The 24,439-nt window shown below is 34.3% G+C and overlaps 1 protein-coding gene across 1 annotated transcript; it reads left to right on the top strand.

Moving 5' to 3' along the window:
* The first annotated feature begins 11,664 nt into the window (after positions 1-11,664).
* On the top strand, positions 11,665-21,331 carry LOC142632586 (uncharacterized). The gene is made up of 10 exons (XM_075806964.1): positions 11,665-11,870; positions 11,973-12,047; positions 12,312-12,398; positions 14,791-14,847; positions 16,813-16,905; positions 19,447-19,519; positions 19,669-19,744; positions 19,965-20,055; positions 20,648-20,771; positions 20,887-21,331. Exons 1-10 carry the CDS (start codon positions 11,820-11,822, stop codon positions 20,889-20,891), a joined length of 732 nt encoding a protein of 243 aa, XP_075663079.1. The 5' UTR covers positions 11,665-11,819; the 3' UTR covers positions 20,892-21,331.
* The last annotated feature ends 3,108 nt before the right edge of the window (positions 21,332-24,439 follow it).

Genomic DNA, 24,439 nt, shown 5'->3' with positions numbered 1-24,439 from the left:
TCAATCAAATGTGCAGGCCTTTCTGCCCATTCTGCATTGTCACAGATTCCCATCATGAAATGAGTTTGCCAATTGCAGTTTTTATTTTTTGTTTCTCTTTAGAACTTGGAAGCTGTATTAAAATTTTCTGTTTTATGTTTTATCTGTAGAATTGGGGAAGGGAGTTAACATTGTAATTTTCAACTTAAAGCAAGATTTATTTATAAGAATTATAAATTATTCCTCCCAACAATGTTGAAAACTTGAAATAGTTCATTAAGTTGGGAAGGGGGGGGGGGGGGGGGAGGGGTTGTTCCAAAAGCCCAGGAGTGGACTGGATTGTTTTTTTTTTTTTGGTAACAAATATGAAGTATTTTCTATTATAAGGCCCTAAAGAATAATCTGTAAGACTAACCAAGTAACTACCTACTGCTCAAGTTCTATTTGGGGCTCACATGCTTAAATGGCATAATAAACAGGCTTAAGCCTGATATAAACTTGGTTAGTATTGTTCCGAATGGGAGCTAATTCAAGGATTGTGCAAAGTAGACTGAAATACAAATTTTGTATATGGAAAGGAGGCCACTTAGAAGTTTGTGGGCTCCAAAAATGTTAGGCAGTGTTTCTTTCGCAATGTGCTTTAAATGAAAACGTGGGCACATTTTCAGTCTATAAGAGTATTCACAGTAAAATATGTAAAAATTTAGTTTTTTAACCACTTAAAATATTACTTTATCTATTTGAATAACTCACTTTATAATATATCTTACAGCAAAAATTTTATATTAACGTTCAACGTATTAAAATAATATAAACAATACAATAAAATAATATATCTAACACATCAACAAACAATCACAATCATCAATTCATTAAAATACTTTTTTTTTTAACACTATATTAAACTATTATCTTTTGTTTTAAGTTTTGAGCTGCAGTGAACTACACTGCAGTTCAAAGTTAATTTTTTTTTTTTAACTTTAGCTGCTTTGCTGCAGCCAAAGTTTTGGAGAATTGGTTGCTAAATTGACTTTTTTGTCAATTTAGCAACCCCGCCGGGATGCTCTAAAAATACACTATTGTATGAATACTATGAATGAGTTTTTCTCCAAAATTTGAGATTCACATTCCTACGATAGGCGCGCTGCCAACGAAGTAAGCATAGGATGTACTTTCTTGTCAAAAGGTCAAATACAACTATTTGTGTCACTGCGCCATTTTTATTCAACGCCTCCGAAGGTCCGACACTTATGGGACCAACCTGTTATGAGAATTGAGATTTGAGAAGACGTAATAAAGTATGCTGAGTCTACAAACTCCACAGTCCAAAGTATGTGGACAATTTTTCAGATTGGAGATTGAGGGTGTGTAAAAGGGGGGGAGTAAGGATTTAACATCGATAAAATCACATCTTCAACCACATTGCACAATCCATAAGAATTAACTCTCCTTAGGCTCAGTCCTAACCAAATTTATTTCAAGCTTAAGCCCTTTTACGCCCCGACCCAAAAATAGAACTAGTTTAGTTGGTCACAAGCCTATATATTCTTTTGCAAAAAAAGATCCTCCCAATTTAAAATAGATCAAAAGAATAAACATTTAGCAACTCCACACTCCACTGTCTCTTTCTTTATATATATAATCAAACAAAAACTGTCTTAGCATATTCACAACTGGAATTTGGATGATGATGATTTGGCCGATTTAGATTAGCTCTCATAGCTCAGTCAAAAATAGATCAGCTCATAGCATAATCAAATAATACATGCATGTACCCAATAAAAACTATTTAATTAGACAGAGAGTTAGCTACCACATTTCAATATAATACAGAAAATGACTAAAGGCTTTAAAACCTGATACCCTAACCCTAGTGGAGAAAGTTAAGGTCACGACTATTTTACAATACTCATCCCAACTTGTCTACCACCTTACGCGTAAGCCACCACAATCTATTTTTAAATCTTATTTCAATGGAATATATATGTGTGAGGTGGTAAGCAAATAGGGGTGTGGTTGCCCTCGAAGTCGAAGGACACTCAACCCTCATAATTATTAACTTTTACTAATTTACTTCATGCATGAACATATATAATTGTTCTTAGAAAGCCATCGTGGCATTCACAACTAGGGAAGTTGGACCCATAGCGATTTGGCCACTGCTGTTATCATCATCGCCATCATCGCTGGTAAAGCTGAGACTGACAGGCATTTGGCCTTGCCCACCACCAATAATATTGGGTCTGGAATTACGTTTACACTTGCGTAGTCCAAAAATAAGCGCAACAATAAGGATCAGGAGGTAAACTATTTGCACAGCAATTTCAAGGTACATAAGCAACTTTTCTTCCCTGTTAAAAATTGAAAACAAATTATCAAAAACAGGAGACCTAAAAAAAAAAGAGTGAACAGCGTACTATATAATATATATATAGCTAATACTGTTACCCGTTAAGAGGAATTACGTATGAGAAAGGCTTGGGCATGGAACGTCCCATTAAAACTGAATCTGAGAGAATCCTAGAGCTAGAGCTATGTTTTTTTTTCTGGAGATAAAGGAAATGAGTTATGAGTCATGACTATATATAGGAGAGAGATCAGAGAGATAGAGAGAAAGACCTACTGTTTTATAGAAGAAGAGAGGTGCCTATTCTGCTGCATGTTGGGACCCTGATGTTCACAAATGTCAAAACAAAAAAGATACGAGTAATGAGTACATGGAAGAAATTTAAGAGATTGATCTTCCAAGGAAGTGAATCCTCAACCTGCTCTGCTGTGATCAATCTTGACTAGTGATTTTGCCAGAGTGCACAGTGGAAATTAACCGCTGTGATCAATTATTCAATGGGCAAGGCGACTTCTATAACATGGAAAAAACAAGGAAAAACTCGCATAGGATGCACCCTATTGGCTCTTTATTGGGTCCTCTTTTTTGTCATCAGTGAGAATTTTCGACAAAGGTAAACCTATAAAGCACATCCTCGAAAGCGAGATGTACCAACTTGGCAAGTTTTAGAGAGAGAAATCATCACTTATCAGTTTCTTGGGTGCTGAGGCGTCAATATTCTTCGTAGTCATTATTGGTTTGGTTCTCTAGAATGCACCTATACTACGTTCCAATGGCGGAGCAGGGGGTTTAAGGGGCTAATGAATTGTTCCCGACTCCACCAAAAATTCTTGATATCTTTGTTAATTTGTTGGGAACCTCTTGAACTTTAGGGTGATGGATATTACACTCGCTTAACTCTTATTTTAATTTACTCATTGAACTTTATACAAGTGCCAAATAGAAACATTTATTAGATTGCCATTTAAAGAGAAGTCAGTTACTCACGTGACACGTGTAAATAAAAAATATCCAATTGCACTGATTGAGAGAGAGAAACCGAGAGGAAAAAGATCTCTCGAGTCTCACCGCTGATCTAGGCTTAGCTTTTGGGTTTTTTTTTTTTTTTTTTTTTTTCTCCTCTCCCCTCTTTTCTTTCATTTTCTCGGCAAACAAACAACCCTTTGATTTCATGTTTTTTTTTTCCTCGACCAACAAACAAGCCTTTGGTCTCAACCAAAAATCAAGCATTATTTATATGATTAACCTTATATTAATGATGAGCTGGACCAAAAAAAAAAAGATCGGTATCTAATGGCTTTCTTAGTGACATTTGTTTTTTTCAATTTGTCAAACGTACAATAAAGCGTATATTTGATTCTTAGAGACGTTTGTTTGTTTCAATTTGTCTCGATGTCTATTTAGACTTTAGAGTTTGTATTGATAGTTGTTAGGTTCTAAAGAGATTTAAGAATTAAATATTTAGAATCATTATTATATTGTGTTAGCAAACTAAGATCAAAAAATGTATAGTCTAGGTGTTTAGGCAACGCTTAAATAAGGGTATTTCAAGTTTTCAAGTCCAGCTGTTTGCAGATAAGAAAAGTGAGGTTCTGCCTTTCTCGACCGACGAGAATTAGGCTCGACCGATCGAAAATCGTAGACATAGTTTTTTTGCAGAATTTTTAAACAGGCCCAAGTCCACGAAAATGTTTAGGGTTTCACTTTAACTTCTCCACATATAAAAGGGAAACCCTAACCACGTTTTGAAGGTGCTAAAAAATACTTGTGTAATACTCTTTGTGAGATTTGAGAGGTTCTGTACCTTCTAACAACACAAAAATCTACTGGAGCTAAAACTACAATCAAGAATTGGTAGAACTAGTTGCTGCAAGCATCAAGATTAACAAGTGAATGTAATCTGAAACCTTTGAGTGGAGTCTCAAAGTCACAAGTAAGGTGGTTTGTGTTGCTGTAAATCTAAGAAGAGAATGAGTTCGTGAATTCGGAGCTTGCACGTGGTCATATTAGTCAGTAACTACTAAAGGCAGCATTATATTTAGGGTTAAATATTTGTTAAAAATTTCAATTCTCTTATAATGGATTTGGTTTACCTTGAGGTTAGCTATGTTAAATCCTCCCTAGGTTTTTACCTTGAAATGGTTAGTTTCATCGGTTTTCCTAAGTAATCATATTGTAGTGTTATTTACTTTTCCGCATCTTTGCATAATATAATTTATTTGTGTTTAACCTAGATCTGAATAATTAATCTAAGTAATTACTTGGTTAATAAATTAGGTTAAACAATCTATTAAAGGGGTCTAAACTAACTTTCAATAGTTGTTATGATTTCGTTAGAATGATTTTAGTTGCATTTGGGTTTTGTGTTTTGGGTTTATTATTTCGAACATGGAACTCATTTAAGTATAGGACCTTAGATTACTAGTCCAGGCCAATGCCCTTCTTAGCCTAGTGTCAAGGTCATGTCCAAGCTACCAAAGTAAATCCCAGAGAAGGTCAACTTCACTGAGGTAGCTTTCTAAGATTTCCAGATGATTCCACAACAACCCCCACATCAATGAAGGTCATCTGCCTGGCACCACTGCATTTAATGCAAAAAGACAAGCTTGAACAATAAAAAAGGGCCCAGAAGTCTTCGTTTATGATGAATAACTAGAAAAGGAGATCCCAATAAAATCAGAATTTATTTAGGTAGACAGGTATAAAAGTGAGAAAGAAGGAGATGACTCATATAAAAGGGAAGAAAGAAGAAAGAGAAAGGGGACACATAATACAAAAAGAGAGAGAAACAAAGCTATTGAAAACACTTTTGAGAGTAATATCCTTGTAACAACATACCAAAAGAAATAGAGAATGGTCCAGTTTGATGATTTTGCATGTTCTTTTCCAAATTTCCCATTGTGGATTAATACCAACTCATATATAATACAAATTAGTTGTATCACTTGTCTTGCTTATTATCTTAAATCACAGTATTAAGGAACTCGTTCCTACAAATATAAATGTTTTTTTCATTAAAATATTGATTATTATTCATGTGTGTGTGTTTTTTTTATTATATTGGTCTCAAGTACTAATATGCATGTTTGGATCGCTTATAAATTTTACCAATATATTCTTCAAAACTCTAAGTATATATATAAACTTATTAATTGTTGTGTTTTATTTTGTTTGATATATTGTAATTTATTATTTATGATATTGAGATATTCTTTAACTCTAAATGATTATTTGCGATGTAATTACTTTATTAGTTCTAAATTTTATATTAAAAATATATATATGTTTGGTTTTTCATAATCAAAATCAATCAAGTTAATACTTTTTTTTTCGCTTCTTCAACATTATTTTGCTGCCACCTAATTCTTCAATTAACTAGATTGTTAACATCTTGTTTGTCAAGTGCTTCTTCTTTTACAGTTAGATAACCACTTGTCAATTCAAATTACATTTTAACAAAGATGGGGCACAGTGGGAAACTGGTGATCAAATCAAAGATTCAAAAGAGCAAAGTAACTTCTATTAAATAAAATAAAATAAAATGAGAAAACAAGGAAAAGCGCATAGGATGCAAACTATAGTGGCTCTGTCTAGGGTCCTCCTTTTTTGTCATTATTGAGAATTCTTGCCAAAAGTAACATTCATATTAAAGCAAGTGAGAAGACCTACCCTGATTGGTCATATTAAGTACATGCATATATATCGGTCCCTGAATCCCACCTTGAACTTTGCGGCTTGCCCCCTCTGTAAACAAACTAACCTGACACCCAAAATAAAGCACCACACTATCACTTTAAAACACAAAACATATCCCACCTTAAACAAAACCCCGAAAATCTTCATGTGAATCCCTCTTTAACTTAAGAAAGAAATTCTTTTAATTACCATGCATCTCAATGATGGAGATCAATTACAGTTGTTGATAATTGTTTATTTATTTTATTATTTATATTCGATTGATACCTTTTTTAGATTATTTTTTTAATCTCTCATTTCTAAATTGAATGTCTAACTCCACCATATGCATGGCTCAAAAGCAGTTTTCCAATTTCTAGAGAGATGAATCATCGCTCATAAGTTTCTTGAGGCAAAGACACCAATCTTAATAGCCATTGGCTTAGTTCATAATGTACATACTTCATACAAATGGAGGAGCAAGGGATCCAAGGGGCCAATTCCCAATTGTACCCCCGCCCCTACAAAAATTAATTCTTAATATCAATGATTTTGAAGAATTAACCTTTATTTGAAAAATAGAAAGGTTTTGCTAAATCCAAGAGTATGTGGCAATAGAAAGAAAGGAATAAGTGTCTAAAGTCTAACCAGTCATGAGCATTGTCCATGAACCTTGAACGCATATTCCTTTCTTTTTGCTGCCACATACTCCTATATACAACAATTGCTGCATATATATATATATATATATATGTGTGTGTGTATTTATATATATACACACTTCAAATTTGATATTAGAGACCATAGTCATAACTACCTAAGGTTTTGTAGAAGGCTCCGCCAAAGATTTTGTTGGGGACTCACTTGAAATTTCCCAATAATCAGATTTACAAACCAATCAACAGAATCTCCAAAGAGAACAATCCCAAATGCCTAGGTAGTGAACCTTAGCTATGATTCCATTTTGTTGTAAATAGTGGAAGCTCAAATACCATGATTGTTGTCAAAAAATTATAGGCTTGAAAACAATCTCCAAAAATAAATAATAGAAATGAAGAAAACCCAAAAAATAGACAACCACATACAAAAATAACACCAAGAATTTATGTGATTTGGTTTTTGGCTTAGGTCTACGGGCAACGATGAACAAAAAATTTGCTAACAAATTCGAAGAATACAAAGATGGTGTAGATATACACTCTCACATAACCCAAACCTCAAATACACCAAAATAATTCTCCCTCACAAATACAAAGATTAAGGGTTGCACCTAAATCAAAGAGATATTTACCTATGAACCCGTATTGACAAACCAAAACTAAATACAAATTTCGATAGAGCATAAATCAAAGAGAAGACTACCAAATGTATTTGCAGCACACACAAACCAAAAATAAAAGTTATCACACTACCAAGAGATCTCTTATCTAAGGCAAAGCCACATTGCTTTATATATATATATATATATATATATATATATATATATATATATATATATATATATAGAGAGAGAGAGAGAGAGAGAGAGAGAGAGAGAGAGAGAGAGGGGTAACTCTAAAGAATTACACATTTTCTAAACCATTGGATTTAAGTAGATCCAACATTAAAAAAATTACACTTATTAATGTTGATATTCTGATAAGGACCTTATTTATTATTCTTATTTATAATATTTCATACCTATCTCTAATCCCAAAAATAGGTATATTTTTCTTTCTGCTCTCTCTTTCTCATCCACTACAAGTTTCTCTCTCCTCCATTGCTCTTTCACCTCCATTTTCATAAAGTTCTACCTCCACAGCCACATAGAATCATTTATCAATTTAATTGAAAAAGATGATGAGATTTAAATCTTTCCCAAAAGAAAACATGAAAAATGATATACGTGTCCGATAACTAAATCAAGACTTGTATAATTAATTAAGGATGGTAAGAACCACAATCTATTTTAAACATTCAGTTGGATATAATTAATTATACTCTTAAAAAAAAATTAATTATAAACATTGACTAAATATTGGATAACAGTTATTCCTTTATTATATTGATAAAAAATACTAATGAAACGTGTGATGATATTTGGAAGAATACATATTACGAATCACTTTTAAAATCCATTTGACCAGCCTAACTTTGGCTTGGGGTGGTTATCTTTGTTTTTTTCCATCCTTAAGAATAAAGGTCGTTGAAGGTTGAAGAAAGAAAAAGAAAACAAGTTCAAAATCCAATTAGAGAAAAAAGAACTGGACACAACAACTTTCTATCTCCTCCACGGCTCTGCTACCTCAACGGTCAGGTCCCAGTAGCAAAAAAAAAAAAAAGCCACAGATGGTGTAGATTCAACAGATGGTGCAGATTTAATCTATTGCTTGAATCTGCACAATCTATTGTAGACACAAAAATATTTAAAAAGAACAACTCTTGTTTAGTCATTTTTTAAGATTAAAATAAAATATTAATTGGGAACTCTAACAACCATTGACCACTTAATTTTCCAGATTGTATAAGGATTTGAAAGTTTTTCAAAGACAAATACAATTCCACATGTGGTTTCTGTTTTACATGCTTTTGTTTTTTTCCTCTTTCATTGATCTGTCTACCACTTTGATATGATAAATTAATCAAAAGAAAAGAAAGCAAACAACATTATCAACTCGATCTGTTAACCACGTCAAAGTTGAAAACTTGTCCATTTGGCTTTTGAAGAACAAGAGCTATGGACAACACTACTGACAACACCGGCCTGCCATAGTACTCCACGAAATGCCTTGATGATTCATCAACTTTTTGCACGTTAAGCCAACTATCAATGGATACATTGTTTGTTTATTTGAGTTGTCAATCATTCTACAATCTATTGCTCGTTTAATATTTTGTGTCTGCAATAGATTGGTTCTATACCCACACCAGAACGAAGTAGAAACTCAAATTGAAGGGTCTATATGCTGATGAAGGAAATAAAAAGTGTGGCAAAGTGATTGAAACTAGGCCCAGCAATCGATAGCGACAAATTTGAGAGAAAAGGAATCAAAGAGGATTTGTGAGGAAATAAAATAATAACTGTGGATTGACCCTTGGGAAGCAATGCATAGACTCTCTGCAGCAAAGACTCAGTTGAGATTTGAGATAAGACTTGGTAGAAAGTTTGAGAGAAGAATTGACTGACTTTATACCGAAAGTGTTGGGAACAATCATCTCTCTCTCTCTCTCTCTCTCTCACACACACACACACACCGCACTAAAAGAGCTTGTTGTTGGTTTGGTTGGGCCATTTTAGAAATTGGCTTCTTGATCATGAGTTAAATATATATAAAATGTGGTAGGTCCCACTCAAACCTTGTTTGGTTGAAATTTTTGAAAAGTTGTCTAAAAAATGCAAACAAAACGCGCTTTAAAATGTTTTTAAGAGTATGTTTGGTAGACTATAATAGGTGCTGTAATATAATAGTTTTTTTTTAACTGTAATATAATAGTTATTTCTATGGTTTAATTATTCTTTAGTTTGGTTATATTTTTATTACATGGAATAATCATTCCTTATGAATAGTTATTTTTCAAAATGAGGAATAATTATCCTTCTTTAAAATGTTGTATTAGCCATTCTTTAGTAAGTACAATAATTTCAAAACTTAATATATTTCCAAATAAACAAATTTTCCATATACATCTAACAATTATAAAAATAAAAAATAACACATATCTCTCTTAAATTTAAAAATAACAATTTTTAAGAAGATATAATTATATCAGTAATAAATTTCCTAAAATAAAATGTTAAGTTTCATTTTAATGTTATAACTCACAACCGACCTAATGAATAGGTTTAGTTATTACATTACAACACATTTTATTCCTAGAAATAAAGATTACAATTCCTGTCATAATTCTCATTCAGTGTACCAAACGTATCCTAAGTTGCTTTCAAGAAACAGGTTGTGACAATTTTGTAAATAATGCCTCCACCCAGCTTTTTTATTCCTCATTTTCCCCTTTATTATGGAGTGTTTAGCAACATGCGTTCAAAGCGTGTGATTTGTGTAAACACTTTAGGTAATTTAAAGCTACAACAACCGATTAATGAATTTTTCACAAAATTTTAGCATCCTTTCTACTTTTTGCAGCCTTTTGTCTTTTTTGACAATTTTTTAGTAGTTTTTTATCCTTCTTTACAATCCTTTTAATAATTTTTTGTCCTTTTTACTAAGTGGGACTTATATAGAGAATTCTTAACAAATACCGCACAATACTTATTAATATTACCCAATTTTTAAATATACACTCAAAAAGGAATGATTAACAAATTTGTTATCCAAATTTTTGTAGCTCAATTAGTTAGTATTTTTTGACTCTGGTGTGTCCATTATATTTAGGGTTTAAATCCCTTCTCTTTCCATTGTAACTATTAAATTAGTAAAAAAAAAAAAAAAACAAATTTGTTACGCTTCAAATCTAACTATTTCTTGTTTAATTTTAGAACAAAAGGGAACACTTTCACCTTGATTGTTTAGTGAATGAGATACTTACAGCTAGCAATTATTCTCAAAGCAATTAACTCAGTTAAAGGACTTCGAGATTACCAATATTATATGCTCTTGAACTACTCTCTAATATTAGGTGAAAATAAGTGAAATTCACCAAGGAACAAAATCTCATACTTACCAAGTAAGATGAACTAACACCGCCATATTTGACTAATGCAAATTGGGCCGGATGCCCTAGTACCAAGAGATCCATGATAGGGTATTGTGTATGACTATTCCTTGGTAACTCTCTCATCTCTGGGAATTCCAAGAATAGATCATTAGTTGAAACTGAATATAAGACTACTTGAGTTTAATCCTTCAAGACTTACCCATTTCACATCCACAAGCTGTCTTGCTCTTCTGTGACAATTAAATTGCATTTCACATTGAAATCAATTGCCACTTAGCAGGTGTAAATGTGTGATTCGTACCCTTCATATTACTAATATCCTAGCTAAAAGCTCTTAGATTCCATCAATCTTTATACCCTCCACTGCAAGATGAGCATGCACAAGCACAACATATACGTTCCATTCTTGAGGGGGAATGTTACAAATCGAGGAGAGCAAATGTGGCTCAATCAATCAAGATTAAGTGTGCTTTTGGCTCTAGCTTAAAAAGCCAGCTTATTTTAGCTTATTTTTGCTACTATTCATGGGCACCATAACACTTTTTGATACTATTTATGAGTCTCACTATACTATTTCAATTAACTTTTACCATTATTTACAATATTTTCAACAAAAAGTTTTTAATTTCAGCAAAATAAGCGGATCTCAAACATACCCTAAGTGACTGTTTGGATTGCGCTTGCGTGTGGGCGTTTGGGTATTTTTCTGTGGCTCCCGTACATTATTCACTAAACCCGCAAGTACATATTTTAGCAAAAATAACTTTAAAAACTGGGTCTCACAGTATTATTCACACATTAAAAATTATTTTGCTACAGTATTTTCAGTTTTTAATTTTTAGCAATAAGCGGTATTCAAACAGACCCTAAGTTAAAAAAGCTACTGCAATGTCTATATCAAATTCTATACGACAAGTCGTTTTGCCACACAGCTCACCACTGCCCAAGTAGTTTTGGGCCCTTCAGTTTTCAATTTGTTTCGGTCCTCACACACGACTTGCCGTGTTCAAACTTCAAACCTCAAAGAACAAAAATTCCCTGCACTCTTCTTTCTTCTTTATGCTCTCACAAGTCACACCCACAACCCCAATTTCTGATCACTGAGATTCTCAAACAAAAACAGCACAGACAGACGCGGCGGCCTTTCTCTAAAAAAAGGTGTACAATGGAAAACAAGCCCACCAGTTCACCAACGAGCTTTGTAGACCAGTCAGTCGTAAGTACATCTTCTCTCTCTCTCTCTCTCTCTCTCTCTCCTTCTCACCAGTTACAAACAGTTACTCAATTAACCAATTTTATTCTTTGTTGGGTGCTTTAGGTACCAGGTGACGTCGTTCTCGATCTCTCAAACATGACTAACCAAACCTTAAAACTCGGTGGTGGTCTCCGACAGGTTTGTTCTGTTCTTTGCCTTAGCTTTTTTTTTTTTTTTTTTTTTTTTCACTTGAACGGGATAGAGAAGCCAAATGGGTAAACTTTATTCTTTTTTATAAAATTTTGTGCACGAAGGTCTCACTTTTTGCGGGGCTTTGGGAGAGGTAATTGGTAAGCAGCCTGATTCCTCGTGAAAAAAAATCAGCTTATAGTAAAAATTGTAAGTTTATTCCATTTTCATTGATTAGAGGTTGATTGGCATTCATCTTGGGTAAATTTTCAGGATTGTGATGCTATTTCTGTCATGAAGGCTGGAAAGCTCAGGTTCTCAAATCCAAACAAATATTGGGTCGAAAGCTCCCAGAAAAGGGTGAGTATTGTATTAAATTGTATGCTGAGTGTCAACAAAATAAATCAATCCTTACAGGCTTTGATTTTTATATGTCCTAGTGTATTGTTACCTTATTATGATTCTTAATGTTGTTCAAGCTCTTTTTTTTTTTTTTTTTTTAGTAATTCAGTAGCCAGATACCTTACCTATTGTGTATTTTTCATTCCGATGGTACGTGGAATTGCAATGTATTCTAGTAGGCAATTGTCTAGGATGCATGGACATTGAAAAATTATATCATGATACTGCAGATAGGATACCGTTATGACACGGATACGACACAAGTATGATATCCCAAATTAACGTCCGTGCATCCAAGGCACTAATGTTAAACCTGCAAATGATGGCAATAATCTATTTTAGGTGGCAATGCCTTCGGTTAGAATAGAATGGTAGAAAAGAATATATGTGATAAACCTTGACTAATTTGTTGAAGATCCTTACTGACCCTGAAAAATTGAGACTGTGGAAAACGGGGGGGGGGGGGGGGGGGGGGTTAGGTTGTGAAGAAATTTAACAGAGAAATCTAACTGTGTTTACAAGATTGATGAACAACAAGCAAGTACAAAGAGCATTGCTGAGAATTGTAGAGAAAGTTAAGAGAGAGAGAGAGAGAGAGAGAGAGAGAGAGATGAAAGAGTGAAAAATGTATTAAACCCTGCTTAATTCACCATCACTGTGTAACTTGAGCTTAAACACCCACTTGCAGCCAACCAAATTTACATTAGGAGGTGGTGGAACCAAGGACCAAGTTTCCTGTTTTTGAAGAGCCTGGAATTCAGCATCCATAGCTTCACACCACTTTGGATATGTAGAAGCAATCTTGTAAGTGGGAGGTTCTGTGTAAGAGTAATCCATAACAGCTTTGTAGCATAGTTTGGGTTTTGTAATTCCACTCTTGGATCTAGTCTGCATAGGATGGGTATTTTGGATGGTGCTGGTGGATGAGGAAATAGGAATAAGGTCAGTGGTGCTGGTAGGTACTGTGGCAGGTTCTGCTGAAGCTGAGACTGAAGGAACTAGGATGGCAGAATTGGGAACTGCAGAAGTAGGTATAGTTGAACTGTCTTGTGGAGATGAATTGGTAGAAATCTCAGTGAAAGGTGGAAAGGAGGTGAGATCAGGTTGGGGAGAGGTAGTGGAAGAGGTGTAAGGTCCTAAAAGAGAATTCTGATTAGTGGAGTGAAGATAAAGGAGATTAGACAGCCACAAGGGATTAGACACTGAGGATGGTATTGAAGATGGGGATGCAGATAAAGATGGAGAAGTGGTGGAAAAAGGGAATTTGGACAAATTAAAGACCAACATTTTGCTGAGGAGTGTTTGGGCAAGAAATCTGATGTATGATATCATTTTGGGACAGATAAGAATTGAAAATGGTAGATGTGTATTCCCCACCACCATCAGACCTGAAGGTCTTTATTTTGACAGAAAACTGATTATCAACCAGGTTTTTGAAATGAACAAACTTATCAAAGACCTCAGATTTACTTTGAAGCAAATAAATCCAAGTAAATCTAGTGAAGTGATCAATGAAAAGAACATAATATTATAATCCATTCACAGAAGTAATAGGAGGCTGTAGACGAAGAAGCCATAGCTGAGCTAGATGCTGCCATGGTTGAATTGCTTGCAGAGATCAAAGGCTCTGATACCATGAAGAAATTTAACAGAGAAATCTAACTGTGTTTAGCAAGATTGATGAACAACAAGCAAGTACAAAGAGTATTGCTGAGAATTGTAGAGAAAGTTAAGAGAGAGAGAGAGAGATGAAAGAGCGAAAAATGTATTAAACCTTGCTTAATTTACATTCAGAGGTATGATGCTGTATTTATACTAAACAATCTCACTAACTGAATAAAAACTGTAACTCTGGCTTTATATAATGTGGAGGGAGTTAGGCTTAGCTCTCTAACTGATTTACGTGCCTAGATAACTGACATTTAAACATCCAATGAGACACCGTTTGAGCAAGACCAGTGGCTCAGTTGTTTGCATTAATGAAATGGTGCGTCTGATGATTCTTCTTTAATGAAACGGTGCGCTTCAGTTTATCAGCTTTGGTCTTCAACAGGTTGGACTAATTTTGAAGTGTTTTAGATTATGTGCTCACTGGTGATTATTCCAACCCCGTATTGAAATTGGATAGTTTTCCTTTTTCTGTTGTATACTTCAGTGGTGCTTTGATTGTTTCAATTAGATTGGGTGACGATGATCTCTAAAGTGTTAGCTATAGTTCCTGGCTTCCTTCGCATACTTATCAAAAACAAAATAAAAAATTTGTGGCAGTCCTTTACATGCCTTTCAATTTGTTTCTATTTTTCTTATTTTTCCTCTTCTTTTAATGTTGTGAATTTGTTACTTTGTACAGTACGTGCCTCATGCAGGAGATTCTGTTCTTGGAATTGTGGTGGACTCTAAAGCAGATGTAAGAACTTTTACTTGATTTCATCATTGAAAATGGTATTATTAACCTCCATTGCTAGTTTATTTATGAATTTCATGAAATTATAGCAGTTGTTCTTTTTTTTTTTTTTTGATAGGTAATTAGAAATCTAATATTAAAGAGAAAAAAATGAAAAGTACAAGATGTTCATGATGATGAACAACAAGAAATAATGGAACAAACAACACAACAAAAAGAGGGTAGTCAGGAAACTAAGGTAAGGGAAGACATAAACTCAGAGAGAGAAGAACAATAAGTAAAATCCCAACAACGAGACCACTCCAATAGACTACGTTGGCATACAACCTTTAACTCATTTAACGTCTTCTCATTGTCCTTAAAAGATCAACGATTTTGTTCCAACCACACAATCCACATTAAGCACCCTGGAACCAAATTCCAAATGTTCGAATTATGCTTCCCAAGCCACTGATGCCAACAAGATAACAAATCCGCCACCGATCCTAGCATAACCCAATGAATACCAAAAGGCTGAAGCATAGAAGCCCATAGGGAATGAGTAACAGGACAATGAAGAAGAAGGTGATCTACCGACTCCTCATCACAGCAACACATACAACACCAATTAGCCAAAGAGCGACCCTTAAGCATTAGATTATCCGAAGTGAGGATCCGACCATGTGCAGCTGTCTACAAAAAGAACGTCTTGCGCTTAGGAATCTTTGGTTTCTAAACACCCTTCCAAGGAAACAAAGAATTCGAAGCACCCCGAATCGCATGGTAGTAAGATCGGGTGTCAAACTTATTATCACATTTTAGACGCCAGCAAAGAGTATCTCTCCTATCACCCTGAGGAATACAAGTTTGGATAAACTGAAATAGAGAATAAGATGCAGCCAACTCCCAATCTTTAAAAGCTCTATAAAACCTTAAATTCAACACTCTAACAGTACCCCCTTCTGGAATCCACAAAACCTCAGAGATGCAAGCATCCTTGACCGTTGAACACACATAGAGCTCAGGATAGAGATCTTTTAGAGTATTATCACCAATCCACCTATCATGCCAAAAGCGGATACGAGTGCCTTCACCCACTACAAAAGACAGATGCTTAGAAAAGCTCTCCCACTCTTCATTAATGCTTCTCCAAAGGCCACACCCATGAGACCTCCTACAGACTTTAGTGCTCCACCCCCCTTGACCCTCACCATATTTTGTGGAGCTAACTCTCCGCTAGATATGGGTAACTTCATGACCAAATCTCCACAGTCATTTCCCTAATAAAGCTTGGTTAAATGACATCACACTTCTTATCCCCAAACCGCCCATCTCAATGGGTAAACACACCTTATCCCAAGCCACCAATGGATACTTGAAACTCCCCTCAGAAGACCCCCACAAAAAATTCTTCTGAATACTTTCCAATCTAGCAGCCACAGCTTCAGGAATAGTAAAAAGAGATAAAAAGTATGTTGGGAGACTTGAGAGAGTACTTTTTAGTAACATGAGCCTACCACCCTTATCACTGTAGAGATTGAATTCCCTCTCTGAGGACTTAAAAAAGCTACTTGTAGTGTCTGTCTACCTATGAATCTATGTATGTTTTTTGAAAAATAAAAAATAAAAATTGTGTTTGCGTGTGCTGCAAGCCTGCAAGTTAGACATTGCAACCTTGATGATGATATATATTGTTGACGTGAAATTTGGATGGATCTAAATTTTAGAATGAATATATATATATAGACACAAAAACAACAACGCCTTAGTCCCTAAAATTTGTGGTCGGGTATGGATCCTATTAGCTAGGGTTGGCCACAGTTTGGAAGTATGCTTCCAAGTGAATTACTGGTTTTTTGTAAATTACTGGTAGATTGAATTTCTTTATAATACCTTTCTTGGACTTAAAAGTACCCATTGTCAAAAAGTTTTATGTGTTTTTATGAACTTTAGAATAACTTTGTATGATCTTTTGTCCATCATTTGCAGAACTTTCTTGTGGACATAAAAGGACCTGGATTGGCATTTTTGCCTGTGCTTGCATTTGAAGGAGGAACTAGAAGAAACATACCAAAGTTTGAGGTGTGTACAAGGTCATGCTTATATGTTAATTGCAAAGACAAGGTTGTTCATTCTTTAGTTTAACTATGGATACATCATGTACCCATGCATCATCGTATGCATATTTCCTGGGAAGTCAATTCGTTGTGTTTTCCTGCATCTTATATTATTTTTCTTTAGGTTGTAACACATAGGGAGAGAAGGCTGAGAGGTGTTCTAAACTCAAAGTTGCTTCCTCGAGGTCTTTCTGTTAAAAAATAAGAGAAAGAAAACCAGTATTTCTCATTCATACCACTGAAGGCAACCTGAACAGTGGTCTTGATTTTGCTGCCAATGAGCTTTAGCTCAAATGGTACTTCCTCTCCCCATAAGGATGGGAAGGGGGGTTGAGGTTGTGAGTTAAAGACTCACTGGGTGTATATGTTACTTACCAATCCAAGGAAAAAAGAGTAGTTGATCTTCATTTTGCTGCCGGTGGCTTGCCTGCAATATATGGATGATGTCATGGATCTTGTTGAACTAGTTAAAAGCACAAACATCTTCAACTCTGTGGAGATATTTTAGAAATGGTTTTACACATCTCCTGACTATTGGTAACATGGTTCAACTTCTTGGGTTATTGCCCTTTTGACTTCAGAGAATCCTTTTTCCAACAGATAAGATCGTTGAAGCTGTAAACTAGATATGACTTCTACATTCTTATACTTGCTAGATGCATTTCTTTCCACACTATTCTGGTTCCGTCTAAAAAGAAGTTAATCTTCTTAATTTTGTAATTAAAGGAAAAAGCTACACTTTTGTTTCTGGATTGTATTTGGCAATGAGTTAATAGCATGAACAGTTTCTTTCCTTGTCTGACTGCTCTGAGAGCTGTACACCGTAGTCAGTACTTTGTTTTGGATTAAAAAATATAGGTCTGTTTGGTAGTAGTGTTTAAGTATTGTTGTCAGTGTTGTGAAAATACGTGTTTTAAGTGTTATAAAAATAGGTGTCAAAAGTGTTATTGTTGTTTTTTTTTTTTTGATACCATAAAGGGAGATAAGCCTACAAACGTTTACACGACAGCTGGATTAAACCAGCAACAGTTCAACGGCATTTGACATGCCAGTTTAGCAACTGACCAAACAGATTTAACAACCAGATGAGGCACTAAGAATAAATCACAGCAAAGTCCATTTTGGTTCAAAAAATCTAAATCAGCTAGTCTGATCTGTTGAAGACAGTCTGAGGTCTTCCTGTGCTGAATTAGTTGGACTAAATGCCTGCTAGCTCCTAGAGACAAAATACACTGGAAACCATGATTCTTAGCCTTGATAGCAGCTTCTACCATAGCATCCAGCATTGCCCCACATGTTGTTCCTGCTACACTGCTATTTACACCATAAAACAAGCTATCTCCCTACCTAGTAATAGCTTCATAAGCAGAAGACCATCTGTTAAGCTTCCTGCTCCTAGCTCCAGCAAGTTTTACAATCAGCTGCCACTGCCCTGAGAGTTGGTTGACTGACTGGAGTGGTTGGGGCCTGCTTGGCTGACTGGTGTGGCTTGGTTGATTAAGGAAAGCCTCTTTGTACCTGCAAGCCATAGATTGAGATATTAAAATCACATTCATAGGATTAGGATGTAAACCATCATAGAACACCCTGTTCCTGTGTAACCAGATATGCCAAAGAGTTGTAAAAATGGCTTGTAAGTAAGCCATTGAAGATGTCTCCCTGGATTTAAACTTGATGAGAAGTGAGGTAAGCCATTGCTGGACACTTGAACTACTAAAGTCAGTGGAATAAACAGCCAAGGTGGATCCATGCCAACAAGCTCTAGTGAAAGGGCAGAGGAGAAAGAGGTGAGTTGAGGATTCAACATCAGAATTGCTCAAGGGGCAGGATGTTTGGGTTGGGATGCCTCTGTTGCTCAGATTATGAAGGGTAGGCAATCTGTCCTGGATGAGTTTCCAAACAAATTTATTGATTTTCAATGGTACTTTGACTCCCCAAATCAGATTCCACACACTTTTCTGGCCATGTGTATTCCAAGAAGAGTGGGAATCCTGCATAATAATCTCATAAGCTCTTTTGACTTTGTAATTACCATTGCCCTCATTTGAAAACTTCCAAAGCAACTTGTCTTGCACATCATGAGTTTTGGGTTAGGGAACCTGAAGAATTTGTTTGCTCAAAGGAAAAGGGTATAAGGTTCGAACCAAATCAGCTTTCCATGATTTGGAATTGTGGTCAATAAGGTCACCCACTGTACCTGTGTGTAAACCAGGATGATCCAAGTTGACATGAGAACTAGGAAACCAGTTTTGATGATTAAGTGTGAATATTAAATCCAGTACCAAACACTGAAAACTGTTGTTTAAAAGTAGGTACCAAACAGCCTCATACTCATTGAAAAAAAAATTAATTAAGAAAGGTGATTGAATTTTTGAAATCATTGACAGTTTCTACTCTAATATTTCTGTCTCTTGATTTATGCAAAGTGGAAAATGATGATTGACTTGTATCAATTATATGTTTGCTTCTGCAATATTTTTCTTCTTGTTAATGTGTTGTGCTGCAGATAGGTACTTTGCTCTATGTTCGGGTCGTGAAGGCAAACCCTGGCATGAATCCTGAGTTGTCATGCACTGATGGTTGGTTTCTATTTATATATTTATTGTGTTTGATGTACCCCCATATATATGTCATGTTTCTGACTTTTATTAGTTTCCAAGGTTCCTTGTTGATTTGATATTTTGGGCCATCTCTTGACCCTTTCATTACCTTGTTTTGCATTTTACAGCCAGTGGGAAGGCAGCAGAATTTGGCCAACTTAAAGATGGCTACATGTTTGAATCTTCAACTGGTCTGTCAAGAATGTGAGAACTTTTCTTCCCCTTTAATTCATATTTGATGTTTGACAGATCTTTTTAATATCTAGATATGTGCCTGAATTCATGGTGACTATATAGCACTTTTTCCCCCCGCCTTTTGATGGGTAAACATTACTTATGCTCCCCACTGTATAGCTAATTATAAAGCTTGATATTTTCTCTATGCTATAATCATACATTGATACATCTCTTGTCTTGTCTCTAGGCTCCTGAGCTCACCAACATGTCCAGTTCTCGATGCTTTGGGGAAGAAGCTTTCCTTTGAGACAGCAGTTGGCTTAAATGGCCGTGTTTGGGTATGCATCCTTTTCTTGAGGCCCTCCTATTTGTAGTTGGGTCAGACAGTCACCTGTTTCCAATTTTTTTAGTCCATGAGATTATGACCTTCTCTTGATATGGGCCTGAGGCCCCTTTAAGGACCACACAAACACTGTTTGGAACACTTACATTTTAAACCTTATAGGTTCGTGGGTGTAACAAATTAAACCCCAAGGTTTGAAATGGTGATAAATTAAAGCCTCACCCTATATTAAAACCCCAAACACAATGTCGTTACACACTTAAATGGGTTAAGGTTTAATTTGTTACACCCATAAAATATAAGGTTTAAAATGTAATTTTTCTGAACTGTTTTATATTGCAACCTTGTTGCCTGAAAACTAATAGCCTTTATTAAAGACACTTCCTAATATTATTCTTATAATAAAGTATGTACTTAGTGCATAAAACTCTCACTTCTGTGGGGGTTTGAGAGAGGTGGTGGACAGTCTTACCTCCAATTATTGTGGAGAGAAACTAATTTTCAAACCAGACATCGAACACCACAGATGGTACCACTATCACTGAGCTATCTTGGAACTATTCTTATAATATCTTATTGAATTGTAGGTCAATGCCTCCTCTCCATCTACAGTCATAGTTGTTGCTAATGCAATTATGAACTCTGAATCGTTGAGTGGGGTGCAGCAGAGAATTATGGTGGAGAAATTGATTCAGAATTTAAAGTTATCAAGTCAGTCCTATACATTTATGATTTTTTTAACCAATATATTTATTGGCTGCTGGTTCTGGAGTAATTTTCTCTAAATTATGAATATGAAACAAACTTCTTTACTGTTTCTTTGCAGCGTGATAATGAAAAGAAGTGAATGCTGTATACTTTATAGCTGTCACATTTACCCATTGTGTTTTACATGGGAGGAGCATGGTCACATGGTGTTACAAAAACAACAAATTCTTCTATCAAGCATCAGAGACGACAAGCTTCTATACAAGATGATTCTCACAGAATCAGTCATATGTGCTGGCCTTTTCTGCCCATTCTGCCTTGTCACAGAATCCTATCATGAAATTAGTTTGCCAATAACATTGTAGTTTTTATTTTATTTTTTCTCTTAAGAACTTGGAAGCTATATTAACATTTTCTGTTGTCTGTGTTATCTGTAGAAATGGGGAGGAGTTAACATTGTAGTAATTTTTAACTTAAAGCAAGATTTATTATGTGTTAAAAAATTGTCCTTCAAAACAAGTTGATATAGTTCATTAAGTTGGCCGGATTGGAATTTGGATTAAGTTCTGCCTATACTTTATTTAATTAATTTCTTAATATTTTGATAGTTACAGCCATGGAAGAGTGGGGTTTTGAATCTTAGTTCTCCTAATAAAGGACAGTAAGTGATGCCATTGAGCTGCAAGGTTGCCTATATTAATACAAATTTTTTCCAAAAACATTCTTCATAAATGATGACTTACAAGTATTGATTTTCATATAAGCTCACAATGAGTCACTAACTAATTACCACCTTAGCAGCTATGAATAAAAGTTGTCTCTAGAGTCTAGACATACTAATACTTTACTGTTCAGTAGCAGTGAAATGACAGCAAATGACAGCAAATAGAACCTCGAAGTCTAACATATTGGCCGTTCAATGACCCTAATTACTTAATACGGTGGACCATTATTGTGGCACGATAATTAGTAACAGGAAGAAACTGACAAAAGAATTGAAAGAGATGCATGCCCATAGCGTGTAAACCAATTGATTAACGGGGATCACAATCAATGGTAAACAACTGAACATTAAGAGTCCTTCAAAAAACTCAAGATTGTTTGATAATGTTATTTTACTAATATTATTTAAATGTTGTAAAAATATGTATAAAAGAAATAGTCTAAAAATACGTGTTATATTGTTTAAATAACAAAAATTGTTGTTTAAACCACACTAGCAAACAAACCCTCATTTCCTTTAATCTAATCACCCTCATGTCTTTGTTTTCTCTCCTACGAAATACAATGAATTGAACCTTGTAATTCATGACCACTCAATCATACTTTCTCAGTTTCTCTATCCCTTCTTTTTTTGGGAGTAGCTCTTGTGTGTGTCAATTCTCTATACATATTACATACTAATTTGTATGAATCCCATATAAGTATTCTAGTTAGGGTCTACTAACAGGTTTATAAATCATTTTAGAAAAAATTTGATATAATTTTTATAAAAATATAAAAGTCGTCAAAAATTAATTATATTTTTTTATAAAAAATTTCTAAAAATATATTTTAAACCAATGTCTTTAAAGCATCCGTTAACTTTTCTCTTCTAATTAAGTTGTCATTTCAAGAGGAAAAAATTTGAACTAATCACCTCCCCTTGGTGAGGAGCCATCTCTAATATTAGTTACTAACCAAATCTATAAGACTAAAGTCATCCTAAAATGGCTTTAAAAAGATGTCAACTTCATCGTCAATGTCACGGCAATGATGCAGTTTTGCCGTGTCAATTAAGCAATATAGGTGTCACACTAAGCTATACGTTCAAGACATTCAAAACTCAAGTTTTTACCTTTAATTTGAAGGGGATGTTGAATATATTATGGCTCAATCAAATAACCCAAATCGATTGTAAGTTCATATACTTGTAAAAATAAACAACTTAACATTATATTAGTCTATGACTAATACAAGGTTAGTCAAATATTTACTAGTATATAAACTCTATATTAATTAAGTTTGCTGTAAATCTGTAATACAAATGTTTAATATCAATATGTAGCCGTTCAAAAGCTTTTTTACCCTAAACATAAACCATCAAATCACACCACATCAACTTTTATGTATTCTCTTTTTCATACTTAATTTTCACTCAACATTCAATCATTGCAAACAAACACGTTAACATTTACAAGCCATAGAAGATCCTTTATCCAAGGTAGCTTGAAACTAGACTTCCTCGTTGAATGATATTTGAATTGCTTTAAATCCCTTTTTAAATTCATAATTCCATTCCCTACTAATTTATTTCTCTTTTTTTTAATATAATTAAACACTTTGTCTCATTTTTCCCAATTATATTGTCGAGATCGCCAAGGATGCAAAAAGTTTTGACCGTACGAAAAACAACAAAGAAAGAAAGATAACCATTAACTTTTTTCTTGTTTCTTGGTCCATCAATTGTGTCCTGTGTCAGGGACAAGAAATAACAAATGCTTTTGTATGTGTTTATGTCAGCCTCCAGTCAAGTACACCAACCCACACCACATGTATGAACAAAGTAAAAATACATACTTTTGGGTGGCCTACTGGCATACTATAAATTTTAAAAATATACTAAAACAATTATAATTTTTACTATATAAAATTTATAAACTTTGTAAAAAAAAAAAAAATTGCTGAACTAATGTAGCAATGTTGCTATTAATAGATTTCAACAACGTAATAATTCAGGAGGAGAAATGCTATCATTACTATGTTTACAATATTTTCATCACGTTTTCACAATAAATTTTAAGTGATAGGTTTATTATTTGCTATTATTAGTGGAAAAGAAAGTGTTTTAATAATGGGTTAAAATTAAAATTAATAATAACTTATCATTTAGGATTTATTTTGAAATTGCTGCAGACGTTGCACTTCTCATTTAGGAGGAGTGATATTAAGGACTACAAATTTTACTACATAATTTTTACAAACTAATATATTACCAATCATAAAAAGTGATTCAAACATTCAATTATTAGTATTTTGTTAAAATTCATCAATCTATATTGTCTGTCATAACTATTTGTAAACTATACTTAGTAAAATTTGTAACTTCTTTAATATTTTTGTTTTTCTGTGATTTATGACACTTGATTTTGTAAAATTCATTAGAGCAGACTTATCATAAATATTGTTATAAAGGTTGTGTTGTTAGTCATTTTTTTTATATATAAATTAACCTCAAGTATTTTTGTTGAAAGTGTTAATTGAACTATAAAATTCTTAACAATCATTAGCGTCGCTCATTAACAATAGGTAAATAGTTTAATTGAATGTTGGTTGGTCTTCTTCAAAAAAAAAAAATGTTGGTTGGTTTTCATGATCGGGGCCTCTGAGCTATGATAAAGTACGGACTCACGGGGGTTATTGATTATTATAAGTACTATATTGCATGTGAATTGTGGAAATAGAGAACCCTAAGCCTAGTCCTTTTCAAGTAGCAATGAAATACAAATACAATCATGTTATATAAATTTTATAAGGGTTTTAACTTTTAAGTTGTGCATGTACAATATATGCATTATTGTCCATTTGTTCTATTGTCTTATTTTTGAGCACGTGCTATGTCCAATGCATAGCGTGCAAGGCTAGCCAAAGTGCTAAACCACAAATTTTCAAGATGTATATAATTCATCTCC

The sequence above is a fragment of the Castanea sativa genome, chromosome 1 (genome assembly GCF_040712315.1).
Source record: "Castanea sativa cultivar Marrone di Chiusa Pesio chromosome 1, ASM4071231v1".
Taxonomy (NCBI): Eukaryota; Viridiplantae; Streptophyta; class Magnoliopsida; order Fagales; family Fagaceae; genus Castanea; species Castanea sativa.
The sequence above is the reverse complement of the archived record's forward strand: the minus strand, read 5'-3'. Positions and strand labels throughout refer to the sequence as shown.